At 41.4% G+C, this 14,043-nt stretch overlaps 1 protein-coding gene across 1 annotated transcript in view; it reads left to right on the forward strand.

Moving 5' to 3' along the window:
• The first annotated feature begins 2,481 nt into the window (after positions 1-2,481).
• The window catches only part of NETO1 (neuropilin and tolloid like 1), a 122,010-nt gene continuing 110,448 nt past the window's right edge, over positions 2,482-14,043 (forward strand). The window contains exons 1-3 of the mRNA XM_007431743.3: positions 2,482-2,491; positions 2,580-3,635; positions 11,819-11,872. Of these exons, the coding sequence (XP_007431805.2) occupies positions 3,608-3,635; positions 11,819-11,872 (82 nt within the window). The 5' untranslated portion in view covers positions 2,482-2,491; positions 2,580-3,607. The remainder of the gene's footprint in view (positions 2,492-2,579; positions 3,636-11,818; positions 11,873-14,043) is intronic.

Below are 14,043 nucleotides of genomic sequence, written 5' to 3' on the forward strand. Positions count from 1 at the left end.
TACGTGATATTCTTTGCACAATCTATAATGGATTTGCAACTGTTTTCTTTCAGAATGGTTTTTCAACCTCCCAGCCTAGCCTATCACCCTTGTGTATCCTGGTGATTGCTCATCCAAGTACCAACCAGGTAGTCTGTTGAGTTTATGTTCAGTGAGTATGATCTTGTAGGTAGTTCAGTAAGTCAGAGGTATAGTGAATATTTGTAAACGTAAATGTATGAAAGCAAAGCTGTGAATTCAATAGATGGAAATCCAGACAAGGAGAGGAAAAATGACTCACTGAAGCTATCTTGGCAAGGAATAGGGATTTGAACTTGTATCTTTCCAGATCCCCTTCAGCTTCTGGACCATTTCCCAACTAGCTGTTTTTATTTCAGCTCTTCATGCCCAGATGAAAAAGAGAACCAACATATTTCTCCTTAGAACAGCCCCTTCAGCTTTCTTCCTTTTACTACACTTAAAATTGTAGTCCTTTGCAAGGAAACCATCACTCCAAACACAGTCCTAGGATTGCCTGCACTGTTCTGCAGGAGATTTTCAGGCAAATTTTGTATTTTGCTCCAGTTCTAACCCTACTGATGAAGGGAGTAGTGGGGAGAGAAATCTTGACGTTGCACATTTGTATAGAAAAGAAGCTTGAGCTGCACGTGGTGGCAACTGGGGCCGATTTTGGGAGAAAACTCTCCTGGAAGGGTCGCCAGCGAACGCAAAATGAAAGCCCCCCCCCCTTCCTTGAAAAGGCGGGTCTTGAGAAAAGAGCTTTTGGTTGCAGAGAATTCAGGCAAATATAAGTTTAAAAAAAAATCCGTCTGCCAAACCGAAATGATAGCGCTGTTCTCTTCTCGCACCTGCTTGAGCATCACTGAGGAAAACGTAGATTCTAAAATCGCTATGACTAGGCGCCTGGCTCCCGTTAACGCATCGGATAATTCCACCGGAGGCGTGAATTTTAGTCCCAGCTCCCAATAAGAACATCATCTGTTGAGGCTTCTCGCCTGCATTTGTGTTAGAAATAGCCACAAGCCCCGTGTCTCAGCTGAAGCAAAAGCAGATTAAGCGGTTCACTTTCCTTAGAAGCGAATGACTTGGAGCCCGCGGGAGCTACAACTCCAATCCGTTTGCGCCGGGTAGGTTTTCTTCACGGGCTGCAAACCTAACATTGGGAGTTACCGGAAAATTGCAAACAAGCGGATCTAGGACCAGGCATTTCAAGTTCATGAGCTACCTGTCCTAAGCTCCACGAATCCCACGTCATCAGGTTGGCTATGTCGGGGGCTGGACGCTTTTGCAACGGCTCACGAAGCCTGGGCGCGAAGTGATATCTATATAATGCATCGTATTGTGCTGCCCTTATCCCTATTCCAAGGAATCAGCTCCTCCTCTCCAGGATCGCAGCTGTCGGGCTGCTAGAGAAGTAGCTTTTGCTGTTTGTGACTTCCTGTTTCTCAAAGACCCTCCCTTTAGAAAACGCCCCTGGAAGGCATTGCACGGGATCCATCGTGAAATTAAGTAATCGTCCTTGGACCACGCCGAAAACGATAATTTGGATGGGGCTCCGCGCATTACTGCTAAAGCAGCTTACTTTTGGCTTACTTGGGAATCTCCGCCGTAGCTGGTGGGGCTAATGAAACGACAGCCGCCGCCTCCTTTTCTTTCTGTCGAGCTCGACTCCTGGTGATATATCGACAGCATTTTCTTGGCAACCATACGGAAATCCTTTACGATTTCTTCTTCCAGGATATTTTTGTTTTCCATTTTCCAGCCGCCTTGAGGTTTCCTGATGATCTCCCATCTAAATACTATCCGAGACTGGCGCTGCTGAGCTTTCCAATCAAAAGCAAATAGATCTGCCCGGTTGCTTCGTGGGGAAGGCTGCGAAAGGTTTGGCAATTTTTCCAGTCGATTTTTTTTTTTTTTTAGCCTACACATTTAGCTTTACTGGGAGGCGCGTTACTGGACTTTCTTTTCCTGTTTCAGCCTGTATATTACTCTTTTCCTTCCGGCATCACCTTCGGAAGCAGCAGGTGTTGAGAATCATCAACATTGTCCTCCGGTCTAAGCTACGATTAGGTCCCCCTCCTGTCCCTGCCCGATTCAGCGGCTATTTCTCCTCGCTCACCCCGCCCCGCACACCTCCTCTGCCTCTCCCCCCTCCCCACGCGACTCCTTTTTGCGTGGATCCCACTGGCAGCCAGAGAGAGAAGCGGCTGCAGGCTTGGAAATCCCTGTGCGTGAAAGCAGCTGGTATTGCGGACTTTGTCCTTGGCGCGGCTGCGGTGGGGACTGCGCGCAGAAGCAGCAGAGTAAAGGCGAGAGTTTAATCCGTTTGAGGAATCTGCTTCTTCCCGCTGCGCTCTGGATCACCATCCCGGCTCCGCCTCCTTTCTCCTCTTCGACCTCTCTCCCTTCCTTCGGAGCCCCGTATCGGATGGTGCCTCGAGGGTGGAGAAGGGGATACACGTCGAGAAGAAGAGGGGCCGGGAGGACGAGGGTCTGTTCCCCTGCTACCTCCAGACTGAGGGAAAGAGGGAAAGGCATTATTCGCGGCCGCAGGCCTGACAGCTAAACTTTTATTGCAGCTCTCTCCAGCCCGCCCCTCAGCCTCTTGGATCCAGAAAGACTGCAGCGCGCAGAGCGAAGATCCTTTGCAGGTTGGCCAAGCAGAAGGCGAGGGTGGGAGAGGCGCCATCTCTTGCTTGGGGCAGGCACTGAAGGGCGCGTGGAAGGCGACGGCGACTCCTCAAAGACTGCGCGGCCCTCCGGAGTCTCTCTCCTGATCTTTGCTTGAGAGATTCTCCGGGTTAAATCGCGCTTCTGGGCTCGAGCGTGATTTTTTTTTTCCTTTTCTCTCTCTCTTCCTGGTCCTACCCCGCCGGGGGAGACGCACTTTACTTCAGCTTGATGCGCTGCCACGAGGCGGGCAACATGGGCTTAGCTGACTTTAAAGGATTTCACCTTTAATAAGGATTGCGCGGTAGGCACCCAAAGATGATTAAATCTCCTACTGGGTGAGCCGATTTTGCCCTCTCCCATTCCCTTGTTGTCTCCCTCCCCCGCTCAAGCCCTCCTTCCCACTTTGGGGTCTCTCCCACCTCAGCCCAGGGAACTGACGATAGGCCCATTCCTCTTCTTCCCTTCCTTGCACTGCAATAACCCCAAAGGCCGGACAAGCTTGGCCTCGAAATTCTCTCCGGAATCCTGGTTGCTGTGTGAAACTGGCGATTAAAGCAGGAGGAGACAAGCCCGCCTCCCTTCTGCGCCGGAGCCTGGGAGCTCCCTGTTGGCGGCCGACTGCCGTCGCCTGGGGTCGAGCTTGTGCGTCTCTTCCTCCCTTGCCCTTCTCCGCCAGTTATGCAGACTCCCAGCGGCTGCGACTGCCGCTACTAGGACCCGAGGCTGGCTGCTCTGGAGCCGAGCAGTGGAAATGGTCGCTCCTTGCCAAGCGGCGGGGCGAGAGCGCGAGCAAGTGCAGAGGGGGGCGTCGAGCCTCTGGGTTGAGCGTGTGCCGCGCGCGTGGGCTCCCGGCTGCTCGGCTCTCCATGCTGGAAGCCCTCCCATCTCTAAATGGAATTAGTGGAGATCGAAGCCCCTCCTGTAAGGAACAGACATGATCCATGGACGCAGCTTGTTTCCCAGTGAGTATATCTTCCCCGCTCCCTTTTTGGACTGAGACCGCGCGCGCGGCGCCGGCACTCGCGTTGGCCAACCCCTCTCCTCGCCTCCCCCCACTTCGGCAAAGGGTTGTTACAAACTAGGGAGAGGAATCAGTTGCGGAAAAGCTTAATGGCGTAGGTGTAAATCTTCCCCTTCCTCCGCCTCCGACCCTCCCCCCCACGCCCCCCGTTCCTCACGGAATCACAAATGCAGGGGCTGGACACTGGAACCCTGAACTAAGCGGAACGGAACTCTTGGCTTTTGCGCCAGAGCGCGATCTAGAAGAATCCAGCTCGAGGTAAATCTCCAAAGCCGTGCGTGCGTGCGTACGGAGGCGGCGGCGGCTCGGGCCGAGAGACATTACCCGCGAAAACTCTCTTCACTTTTTTACCCCTCTTTACAGTTAAGCTGTAGAGGTTTTAAGCCACGCAGAAGTCGGTGCATTCAGGAATTTGGCCAGTTTGGGTAGGAGCAGGGGCTCCAGCCTAGCACTTGCCATCGTTGGGAATACATTTCTCTGAAATTCAATGGAACTTACTTCTGTGTAACCTGGTTCAGAATAGCTTTGTCTCTGTTCCTCCCCCATCTTCAGTTCCAGTTCTCTGCCTAGATTGACTCCCAGGTAGCTGTGAAGATGAGATTTTAACCAAATGAATGGCACACATCCATCCCTGGAGCCAGCTGTTCAAAATCTAAACTCATTAATTACTGACGTTATTCAGGATTAAAACAAATGCTGCTAGATTTCAGTAGTTCTCCTCTTCCTCCGTGAAGCCCTGTTATTCCATTTAAGTAATTGGTACACAATTATTTCTAACTTTGAAGTTACAGTTTTCCTTAGGTTTCTTTCAGTATTTAAAATGCTTAAGTCATTCTTTCTTATGGTATAATCCTTTACTTGTTTACATGCTTTCATACAAACTAGTGGAAATGGGAGAAATTTTTCAGTTAATGGTTATTTATATGTCCAATTCCATAAGAGTTCACTGAAAGAATTAAGAAATAACATCTCTATAATTTGGGTTAAATAATGAATTTAAATCTGTTCAAATGAATTTAAATCTGCTCAAACATATATAGGCATCTCAGAAAACATTGTACAAAACTGCCTTATGTTGTTCTTTTGCTAAAAAATATAAAAATATTTTGAAGTGTCAGTGATGGCCCCCTAGAGAAATTTAAATTTGTCTTTAACTTATTCTTCCTGTTTCCATTTTATGTACACAAGCATTATTACTATACTGTGGAAAGGTATGTCACCCGTTGGGGGGAGATGGGTGGCATACAAATTTAATAATAAATTAAAAGAAATAAAATGTGATACAAAAAGCTTAATGGGGATGGGACACAAAAATGGAGACAAAAGTAATTCATAGAGTACTATTCTTAATGTTGGTTTTAAAAGAAAACTCTGTTTTCTTTTAATGATAGTGAATGGATTTTTTGAGTCAGGATGGTAGATAAGATGTTCATTTACTCCTTTTCTATACAACTTTATTTGTTGGAGACCATAGAAAGTAATCAGATGAAAGGAAAATGGATTTAGCATTAATTCATTTCTAGTCAAGTGAATAAAATTAATTTTAAAAAGTTATCTGTAGTTAGAACCATCTGGTTAATACTCAAGTGCTCAGTAGCTAATAGGATTCATAATTTCTCCAGTGGTTTTTAATGTGCAAATAGATTTATACATTACACAATATCAAGCCCATGTTATTAAAATTAAAGACTTCTGCCATTAAATTTAATGGGATGTGTCTGTATCTTTAATTTACATCATATCAATAGTCATCTAAAGTATATTGGTTATTACTGTGTCCATTTTTCAGAAGTAGAGGGAGCTGAGGGATATCTTCTCAGCTTTGAATTATTGTAGTTATTTCAGTAATTCCAATTCATGGAATTTGGGTTAAATTCTGTTAACATTTACTTACTTTGGAGCAAATTTTATCATGGTAGAGCATATTGCAAAATAAACCTGCAAACAATAGCATAGTATGATTGCAGATATACATGATTCAGTAGCAAACTACTAACCAGTTTCTCTTACAAACGCTTGTCATTTATCCATACTAAATCATCTTTTACATTTCATTAAATAAACATAAAACCTTTTCTGAATATCTGCCAAAGGAGGCAAACAGGCATTTTCTGGATGTTTTGGACTACAAATCCATAATGCTTATTGCTGATGGGAGTTCAAAACAGCAAGAATGTAACTGGCTGACTCTACATGGCCTACAATGTCAATTTGATTCACATCAGTGAATGGAGTTAGGTGTGAATAATTGACCACAGGTTTCCTACTTTAGTAAAGAGGGATACATATTTTAATACTGGGTAGCATTATATGATTTTTTCAGAAGGTAGCTTGACTGTCACCAAGGATGTTTCCAGATAAGGTGTTTGGATGATATTTATAGAATTTTGTATGTGACTTTCTTTGTTTTCTTACCACATCTTCCTTCCTTTTCTTATCACAAATTGTTCATTAAGAAGAGAGAAGCAGAAGGGAGTGGGGAAGCTCAATGGCTTTTGATTGGTAGTACAAAAAGGTTCTGTGTTTGAAGCCCCCCAATTCATAGTGTAAATGTCAAAATCCTTCTTTGAAAGAACAACATATAAATCATGGTTTCCTCTTTCTTGTTTTGGAATTGTTGAAATATCACTGGCTCAGTCTACATACAGTATTTAAAATAAAAATTAAATATTTAGTATATTCCATGCTGGCAGCTGTTGTTTAGGAACAAGAAAATAAAACAACAACAGTAGACTTGGAGTACAGGTAGTTCTCAACTTAGGACCATTCATTTAAATGACCGAAGTTACGATGGTGCTGAAAAAAGTGACTTACAACTGGTCTTCGCACTTACAACCGTTGCAGCGTCCCCATGGTCAGGTGATCAAAATTTGGGCACTTGGCAACTTTTTTAGTATTTACGATGGTTGCAGTGTTTGAGGTCATGTGATCGCCATTTGCGACCTTTCCAGGGGATTTCCAATAAGCAAAGTCAATGGGAGAAAGCCAGATTCACTTAACGACTGCATGATTTGCTTAACAGCATGACTCACTTAATGACCACATTGCTTAGCAATGGCTGTTCCGGTCCCAATTGTGGTTGTAAGTCGAGGACTACCTGCATATTCTGTCCCCTTCCCCCCATGGCCTCTGTCTGATTACACAAATTTTCTGTTTTCTCTGTTTCCTGAATGGACTGATACAATTTAAAAACCCTGAAATTTCTTTAAAATGTTTTGGAAATCCAAAATGAAAAATACATTTAAAACTGCATACTAGTTAATAGCACAGTTTTCCTTATTTCTTATTAAACACTTTTTTTGACAGGATAGCAGTGTTTTTGTTCAATTTTATTATATAGTGGTATTTGTTTCAGAACATATTGCTGACTTCCAAAACAAAACTTTTCTTTCAAAGCAAAAGTGGCTTACGTTGGTGTCATGAAATATAAAATAAACAATATTTAACTTAAAATATCATGTTCTCTCAACTAAAGGTCCTTTGACAACTAACAGAACTCTGTGTATTGAGCACATGCCTTGGGCATACATGAGCAATTCCACAATCTGATGCTAAAAGCTCAAGGGATAATTTATATTTATTTATTTATCAAGTATATATAACTGCCCTTCTCACAAGAAGTTTGAAGTTGGCTGGGCTTCAGTGTGCAAAATTGACAAGGTCAGGGCCCAAGGTCAACAAGTGACCTCTGTGGGGAAACAGGGTTTAGAACTCTGATGTTCTAAACACTGATTAGTTCCAACACTTAGTTCTCTACATTGTCTCAATCCTAGAACACAGTGGAAAATCCTTTTGTTTCTAAAGACCACATTTGGCAATAGGCTGGAGGCTGTATCTGTGTGCAGGTATTTCTTATCTATACAGTTTATCGTCCACTTTTTATAGCCTCTACAATACCAAATCAGGGTTATCAAACCAAATTAAAAGCATAACAACTGTACATGATAAAATGCTATGATTCCAGCATTTTAAGAGGAGAATAAGAAGTATAATAAGAGATAGCAGGTAATATCAGAGGTTATTGAGGACCATATGTGGACCAGAATTGACTATGCATAAATTAAGTCTGTTTTTAAGTAGAAGACTACTCTAGCTGGTATGGTACTGCTGGAAGACAAGAAGATGGAAGGCTTTAGGTTGTACAGTAACAAGGCAAAAGTTGCTAAGAATCCTAAGAGTATAGACAATGGTTTGAGGAAAAATGTGAAGAGTAGATAGTTGAGGGATAATAACCTCAGGCCTCAGGATCTGTTCAGAACCAAAGCAGCATAACATTGAGATCAGATGATATCTCAGTGATGAGTTATTTATCTTTTAATAAACCAGATGGAGTTTATTAAACCAATTTGTAAAGTTTTATGGTACCATCAAGTTACAACTCAGCCATGTTTATAACTACTAGTGGAAACTGAATCAGTGTAACAAGTTTCCAGTGATAAATATTTGAAAATGATAATGAAATGAGTGGAGAGCCTATTATGGCCGTGTAAGAGCAGTTACTGTAGTATAAGAATGGAATAGAAAATACATTTCTTATCCTCCTTTTTCTCAGCAGTTGCTAGGGTTTTTAAGTAATGTCTACTAAACTGTTGCATTGTACTATGAGAGGAAGGTCTAGCTAAATGTAATGGGATTCTAAAATTTTAACTGAAGAAAATTCATAAACAGTACATTTCAGTTCCCAGCAGTTATGGGCAGCTAATTCCATGATTTCCAGAGGCCACCAGGGGTTACATAGGGGAAGAAATTCTGCAGATTTTTTTTCCCCAATGGACTTTCTTGAAATCATGCTTTTAAGTAGCTTCCATGGGTCAAGAATAAAAAGTGCTCTGATCCTAAGTTGTATAGAACATAAGGGATAAGTTTTGAACTTTAACAGCATATACTTTGTATGTGTTTCTTGACTGGCATAGCTGTATAAATGGGGAAAGAGGGAAAAAGATGCCCCATGAAGGCTCAACAGAGTCCGTGTAACATGTCAGTGGACTCTAAATGTTAGAAAGGTAGATGCATTATTATTATTCACCTAGATTGTCTAAATGCCCAGCTTGATTCTATTCTAAGTATATCAAATAATGTTTCTTGATGCCTGCCAAACAGGAGGGAATGCCCAAGCCACAGTAACTTTTAAGAAAGCTATTTCTTCTTATTTGTATTCAAAAGTGTACTAGCTAGATGAAACGGAATTCAAGTGGCTGTTTATTAAATCCATTCATTGGATGACCTTGAAGAAATATTAAAGACCCAAAATATAAACCAGAAAAACAGTTAATCAGTTCACAGGATTATTACAACTTTTGATTGTAGGAAACTTTATGTATAAATGCCTTATATGACTGAACAATTTTTAAAGCTCTCAAATTGGAGCTGGCACTGACTCACAAAAATTGAACCTGTATTTTAAAATGGAAATGCATACTATAGTGCCTTCAATAAGCACAAAATTAACATATTATTTCTTTTCACATAAGTACACATTAGTAAATGGGCAACCTCACTGTGCTTGCATTTCAAGTTGTAATAGCTCTAGTGGCTCTTTGAGGGGGGAAAAAGTATAGACAGTCCTTCTGTATAGCAAAGAAACATAGCAAGTGTCTATGTAGCAAGTGTCATTTGTACATTTCTTATGCAAATGATATTCAGTAAGCAGATATTAGGTGCAAATGACTATTCGGATGTAATACCAAAAGACATGGCAGTCTACAGAAATGGTGCTTATGCAGTCACTTCTACTTTGTTCTCCACTTCTCAAAGTATTATCTTTGCTGAATCAGCTTCCTACCTCAAATGCTGTACCAACATAACCACTGGGAAATGGGGTTTCTTCTTAGTTTATGCTCATTGTAGGACCACCAGATCTGAGCTGCAAAACTCTGGATACTGCTAGATGAGAGCAGAGAAACAGAGAAAACATGAACCATTTGCTCCCATTTAGTGTTATCCAGATTTTTGCAGCTTAAACTGGTAAGCCTAGTTCAGAAGGCTGGGTGCAAAACAGTTTACCCGTATCCATTCATCTGACCAGATAGCAGAAGAAAATAAATGTAGTACAGATGCTTAATAGTTAATGTGAAATGACCTAATAATTTAAGGGTCAAATATATGAAATTATTATTGCTAGCACTATCAATTTATTTCAGTAGAAAATTAGGCAATCTCTGATTTGGTTATTAATATACAAGCTGAGTTGCCAAAATAGCATATCCCAAATTTTTGAATGACTTCATCCAGCAACTTCATGTAGATGTGGAATAGAATGGAGGAGAGGATAAAGTATCCTGTACTGGAGTGCCTCATGGGTCAAACTCTTCTTTTTCATAGCCCCCAGCTGGATTAGAACTACTCTTAAATAAAATGGTGTCTTCCTACTGCTAACTATTGCTGGTTAGTCACTCATGATTGGCCACTCAGATTTTCAGCAGGACAAATATTGTGATATTCCCTTCATCCAAGACTTGCCAGTGTGAGCCACATCCCATAACTGGCCTGAATTCAGACTGCTTGGGGTCCAGATAATCCACTTTTCCCAGGGTCCCACCAATTTTTTACAACTTTCCCCCAAAAGAGAAATTGGAGAAGGGGTGGTAGTTGTCTCAACTCATTGAGTCCAGGGCAAGCTTCTTGAGAAGGAGACAAACCATTGCTTCTTTTAAAGCAGCTGGCATCTCTCATCCCTACAGTGAGGTGTTGATTATTTCCTAGACCCGGGTCCCCACCTCCTCCCTGGAAGATTTAGCCAGCCAGAAGACAGATGATAGACATGTCTCACAAGAAGTCCTTTCTGCTTCTTCTAGATCCACAGCCTCAAAAACCACCTGGGTAAAATTGCAAGATGGCACCTCTATCACCTCAAACCTTGGCCATCCAGTTTCTAACCCTGAGCAGAGTTGAGTAGTATTGTCCAAAACATATTGGGCTACTTGGTCATGATATGTGATGGTGTTATGATGGGAAAAATGTAACTAACGTACTTGTGTCAGACACTGGAATGCATATTTGTAAAAATGGAGTTTGCGTCCTGACATCACTAGGTATGTGTGTTGTCATTTTGATGTAGTCTTGGTTTGCTGCAGATGCCTGTGCTCCCAACAGCCTGGTCAACATTGTCAGTGGTATGAGATGCTGAGAATTGTAACTGTAACTGTAACTATCTGGTGTGCACGTAACTCAGTGACGTAGTTAATACCAAAATCTCATAAAGTAGCATCCAGTTTTGTTTTGGTTTTTTCAAATCTACAGTATAGTTTTATGCAGGAGTAAGTTCCATTGATTTTCCCGAGGCTTATCCTATAAAATGGGATTAGCATGGGATTGCAGCTCTGGCGATATGTTTAAATGGTCTCACCTCAGAGTATCTCTCACTGAATTCTGAGTAGTCATGAGTAAAAATGTTTCATGCTTGAAAAGATATGTCAATTTGTTCCTATTGCCATGTGGCTTTTATGAATATGTAGCTATATGGCCCTACATGGCATGAGGCGAGGTTACCTAAGGGACCGCCTCTCCCCTATGTCTTCAACCCGTCCCACCCAATCGCACAGAGAGGGCATGCTTTGGACCCCCTCAGTAAAAGAACTCCATCTAGCGGGGTCTAGAAAGCGGGCCTCCTCTGCGGTAGCCCCCGCTCTGTGGAACATTCTGCCCCCAGAGGTGCGATTGGCCCCGTCACTCCTGGCCTTCCGAAGGGCCTTGAAGACCTGGTTCTGCCACTTGGCCTGGGGTGGGGAGGAAATACTTCAAGCAGGGGGATGGCTAGCCCCATAGTGGCCAGCTCTCCGCAGCCTGATTTTCCATCTTTTTGGATCTTCCTTTTTTAGCATTGTTTTAAATTTTGGATGTTTTATGTGTTTTAGATATATTTATAGTTTTAATGTTTTTTGTAAGTCACCCAGAGTCCCCTGTTGTGGGGGAGATGGGCGGGGGAGAAATCCAATAAATACTACTACTACTACTGCTACTACTACTACTTTCTTTAAGACTACTATGTTTTTATAAAAATAAGTGCAGCCACACAACATATGCTGTTTGTTCTTGGTTTAGCATTTCCTCCTTTGGGGTGGAATGATTTAGCTGTTTTTATTGTAACTAATTTGTCATTTCAACTAATATATTTTTATTTTCCAGTTGTAGCAAGTTTTATCATCCTACACTGGGCTGGGGCAACAAAAAAAGGAGCAGGTATGTTTTTAGAAGAAAATATTCCTTTGAGTTAGTTTCTTTTAAAAATACTTAAGGCTTAAAATGATTTACATGTTTCTCAAACGATTTAGTGGAGTTTTTTTTTTTTTTGGTAGTGTTTAACACTAAGCATGTTTAAAATAGTCAAAAGCAGGCTATGAAATTTGATGCTGAAAACACATATCTTACTTTCCAAATGTAGAACAGTACTGAAACACATTAACCAAAAATTAGTGAATGAATTTCCTGAATTCTAATGCAGCTACAGAGTCTAGCATGTTTCTGTTTGAATCAGGAGGTCAGAAGAGGTGAAATAAGAGTATCCTTTCAATCACATCCTGGCCAATGATTATATAAAACTTGGCAAACTTAGAATTGGATGGTTACACTTACAGAACCAGTGAATTGCAAGCTCAGAAGAAATAGAAAGTAATCTAGTACAATTCCCAGAAAAAAAATGGATCAGTGACATTGCAAACATTTATGCTTCTTGGCTTGGAAATATGAATGAACAGGTGCTGCTGCTGCTTTCAAATGCAAAACAAGCATTATATCTCCAACAGTTCCTTTCTGACTGAGAATACAAATGGAGTTCATAACTCACAGATAACTTTAAAAAAAAATGCTATTGTAGTCTACTGGAATATAAAGTAATAGTAACCATAATTTTCTGATCTCATTCACAAATTTCACTCAGCCATATCTTGTTTTGCCAAAGTTTGTGGAAGAAACCACTGACTGGTTCAGAAGGCATGTTCAGCCATAAACCCTAGTTTGCAAAGTCTGTGTTAAAACCAAACCTACCACATTCTAGCTTAACATGATATGTGAACTCAGCTGACCTTAAATGTTTAATACAGACAACCGATACTGGATATCAGTCCAAAATGTAAAGGATGGATTCATAAAAATATAGAATTGCTGAAAAATGATTTTGACAGAATTAGAAATCACAAACAATTTTACACACAAATATGAAGCTTTTTTTGGCTAATATAGAAGAAAAATAAACTTATATTTTATTAACTCTATTTTTAGAACATCTGGAGTCCTAAATGTCTTGTTGTTGTTGTTCAATTGTTAAGTTGTATCCGACTCTTCGTGACCCCATGAACCATATTGCTCCAGGCCTTCCTGTCCTTCACTGCCTTCCTGAGTTTGCTCAGTTTCATGCTCATTGCTTCAGTGATGCTATCTAACCATCTCATCCTCTGCCATCCTCTTCTCCTTTTGCCTTCAATCTTTCCCAGCATCAGGGTTTTTTCCAAAGAGTCCTCTCTTCGCATTACGTGACCAAAGTATCTAATGTAATTCTAATCAAGGTCACTCATAGATCTGTCTATCAAGAGGTTATGATCTACCTTATGCCTACTCCTGATTTAGAAGTCTCACTGGAAAAACAATAGAATTGAGTTTTCTAAAAATATTTTCACTTGATGGCCCAGTTCTGAACTAGGTATATAGCTGATTGTGGTTGAAATTTCTTTTAATTATTGAAATTTCTTTTAATTCTGTGTTTTCTCATTTTAATTTTTAGTTGCCCATGCAAGATCACAGTAGTGACGTGGGCAGCTATATATATTGCTCAAATAAATAAATAAAACAAGCAAACTCAGGGCATATAATATCACAAGCAGGATATACCACAGTGCTGATACAATACAGAACTATTGTTGTAGACCAAAAAACTCTTGGTAGCAAGGAATGGTTTTGCTACAAAACAATGAAAGTAGGCATTTTTTGTTTTAAAGTAGGCTTTCCGTCTCATATAAAATGAAAAAAAAGCAGTTATATAGTGAGTCTATGAAAAATATCTTCCAAGCCCTATAACAGCAGGAATTTGGACAGCAGCTCTGATCATTCTTATCCATTCTTGCTCCTTGATGGGACATAACTAGTCAAATTTCTACCTTAGCCCTAGAAAAACAAACTTCTTAATAAGTACAGTGGTACCTCGGGTTACGAATTTAATATGTTCCGTGACTCTGGTCGCAACCCGATTTGTTCGCAACCCGAAGCAAATTTTCCCATAAGGTTCAATGTAATTACCGTTAATCCGTTCCGGCGTCCGCGGACCACGCGTCAAGGGCGGAAAAACAGCCGCGGACCGCGTGGCAGGGCGGAAAAATGGCCACGGACCGCGCGGCAGGGCGGAAAAATGGCCGCGGACC

Source organism: Python bivittatus, unplaced genomic scaffold (genome assembly GCF_059951505.1).
Source record: "Python bivittatus isolate LINGU-HERP-01145 unplaced genomic scaffold, Pbiv_v1 ctg000840_np1212, whole genome shotgun sequence".
Taxonomy (NCBI): Eukaryota; Metazoa; Chordata; class Lepidosauria; order Squamata; family Pythonidae; genus Python; species Python bivittatus.